The 1,741-nt window shown below is 42.1% G+C and overlaps 1 protein-coding gene across 1 annotated transcript in view; it reads left to right on the forward strand.

Moving 5' to 3' along the window:
• The window catches only part of gars1 (glycyl-tRNA synthetase 1), a 9,627-nt gene extending 8,149 nt beyond the window's left edge, over positions 1 to 1,478 (forward strand). Inside the window, exons 15-17 of the mRNA XM_014002183.1 lie at positions 454 to 547; positions 629 to 819; positions 907 to 1,478. Of these exons, the coding sequence (XP_013857637.1) occupies positions 454 to 547; positions 629 to 819; positions 907 to 1,032 (411 nt within the window). The 3' untranslated portion in view covers positions 1,033 to 1,478. The remainder of the gene's footprint in view (positions 1 to 453; positions 548 to 628; positions 820 to 906) is intronic.
• Positions 1,479 to 1,741: the final 263 nt, after the last annotated feature.

Genomic DNA, 1,741 nt, shown 5'->3' on the forward strand with positions numbered 1-1,741 from the left:
AAATAAATGTTTATCAAATAAAGTCTAATGTTACAACTAATCATGGATCCCTTTTAAATTTAAAACAAACATTAAAATGCARGAATTCACAAGGTGCAAAACCATAAAAACTCAAGAACTCTTGTCTAATTAAATTTTAAACAGGGGATGTTGGGAGCTGTAATCATTAAATGCAGCTTTTATTTATTGTTCTTTGAGACTTGTGTGAAAGCTCTTTCCTCAGGGAGTGGAGCTGGAAGCCCCTTCCYCTTTCTAGAGCACAGAAGCAGCGCGACTCATGAAGCCTCGCGCAGCTGCAGCTGTCAGAGCAGAGAGGAGACCGCTGTAAATTATAGTGACTTTAAGGAAAACTACTTTTCTTACTGAGGAGTTTCCAACAGTGTAACTGTTCTGTTTATTCTCTATCAGAGCTTCTCTGTAAATGTTAATTGACTTAATGTTATTTTTTTACAGTATTTTAGCTTCCCAGCTACTGTAGCTCCCTACAAATGTTCTGTCCTACCTCTGAGCCAGAATCAGGAGTTCATGCCCTTCGTGAAGGAGTTGTGTAAGTCTCGACTCGGCGTCTCTGTCTCTGAGAGTTGCACGCTGCAGTTCGGTTCACTCCCCTCCTCTCTCTTCTCCTCAGCCGAGGCCATGACCAAAAACGGCATTTCTCACAAGGTGGACGACTCGTCCGGGTCCATCGGCAGGCGCTACGCCAGGACGGATGAGATCGGGGTGGCGTTCGGCATCACCATCGACTTTGACACGGTGAACAAGACACCCCACACGGCGACTCTGAGGGACCGCGACTCCATGAGGCAGATCAGGGCCGAGGTACGGCAGTGCTTTGAGGATTTACGCTTTCTCTCCAGAACACACTCGTTTATTTGTGATCGTGGTGTGAACGCTCCTCTTCCTCAGGTCAGCGAGCTGCCCGAGATTGTCCGGGATTTGGCCAACGGTGCGTTAACCTGGGCCGAGGTGGAGAGCAAGTACCCCATCTTTGAAGGACAGGAGACCAGCAAAAAGGACACAAGCGAGGAGTGAAAGAACGCAGATTGGATCGGCAGGAGGAATCCTGCAGCTGCGTGGCGACGAGCCACCGTCTGCTCTCCATTTTTATCACCAAAACATCGAGGAGAAGCTCACATAGGACCTCTGTTCATGTGCAACACGAGACAGTTTCAACATGTTTCTAAAAGGGAGAAATTCTAATCAGGGTATGGGTGGAATCAGACCGCCACTCTTCCAGTTTTCAGTCCAGTCAAATATTTAATAATTCTGATAAAAGCAGCAGCACTTAATGGACTCAGACAAGCGACTGCTGGGTTTAATCCAGTTCAGATTTAGAGTCATCGTTATTTTAATCTCAAGTCGTGTTTGAGTCAAGAATGTCRTGAGTTTGGGCAATTTTGTTTTTAAAAAGCAAAGTGAGAATAAATGAAAAGGCTGCTTTGTTGTTAATRCTGACAAATACATGTTTGTTTGCCTGATTTTAAGTTATTTTATTATTCAAACTTTATTCATTCCATAAAAACAAAATCATATGTACAATAAAAAAGAAAATAAAATGAAATGAAAAGTGGCAGAGAGGAGAAAAAAATCTCATATCTGCCCCTTTTTTCTGAAGTATAAATTCTAACTGTAATAAGCTTCAGTTGACAAAACAAAACATCAAATCGTTCTAGAACAACAAATTGAATGACTTCATGTTAAACCATTTTATATGAATTTTTTTAACAATCTAATCTTTATC

The sequence above is a fragment of the Austrofundulus limnaeus genome, unplaced genomic scaffold (genome assembly GCF_001266775.1).
Source record: "Austrofundulus limnaeus strain Quisiro unplaced genomic scaffold, Austrofundulus_limnaeus-1.0 Scaffold12, whole genome shotgun sequence".
NCBI classification, from domain to species: Eukaryota; Metazoa; Chordata; class Actinopteri; order Cyprinodontiformes; family Rivulidae; genus Austrofundulus; species Austrofundulus limnaeus.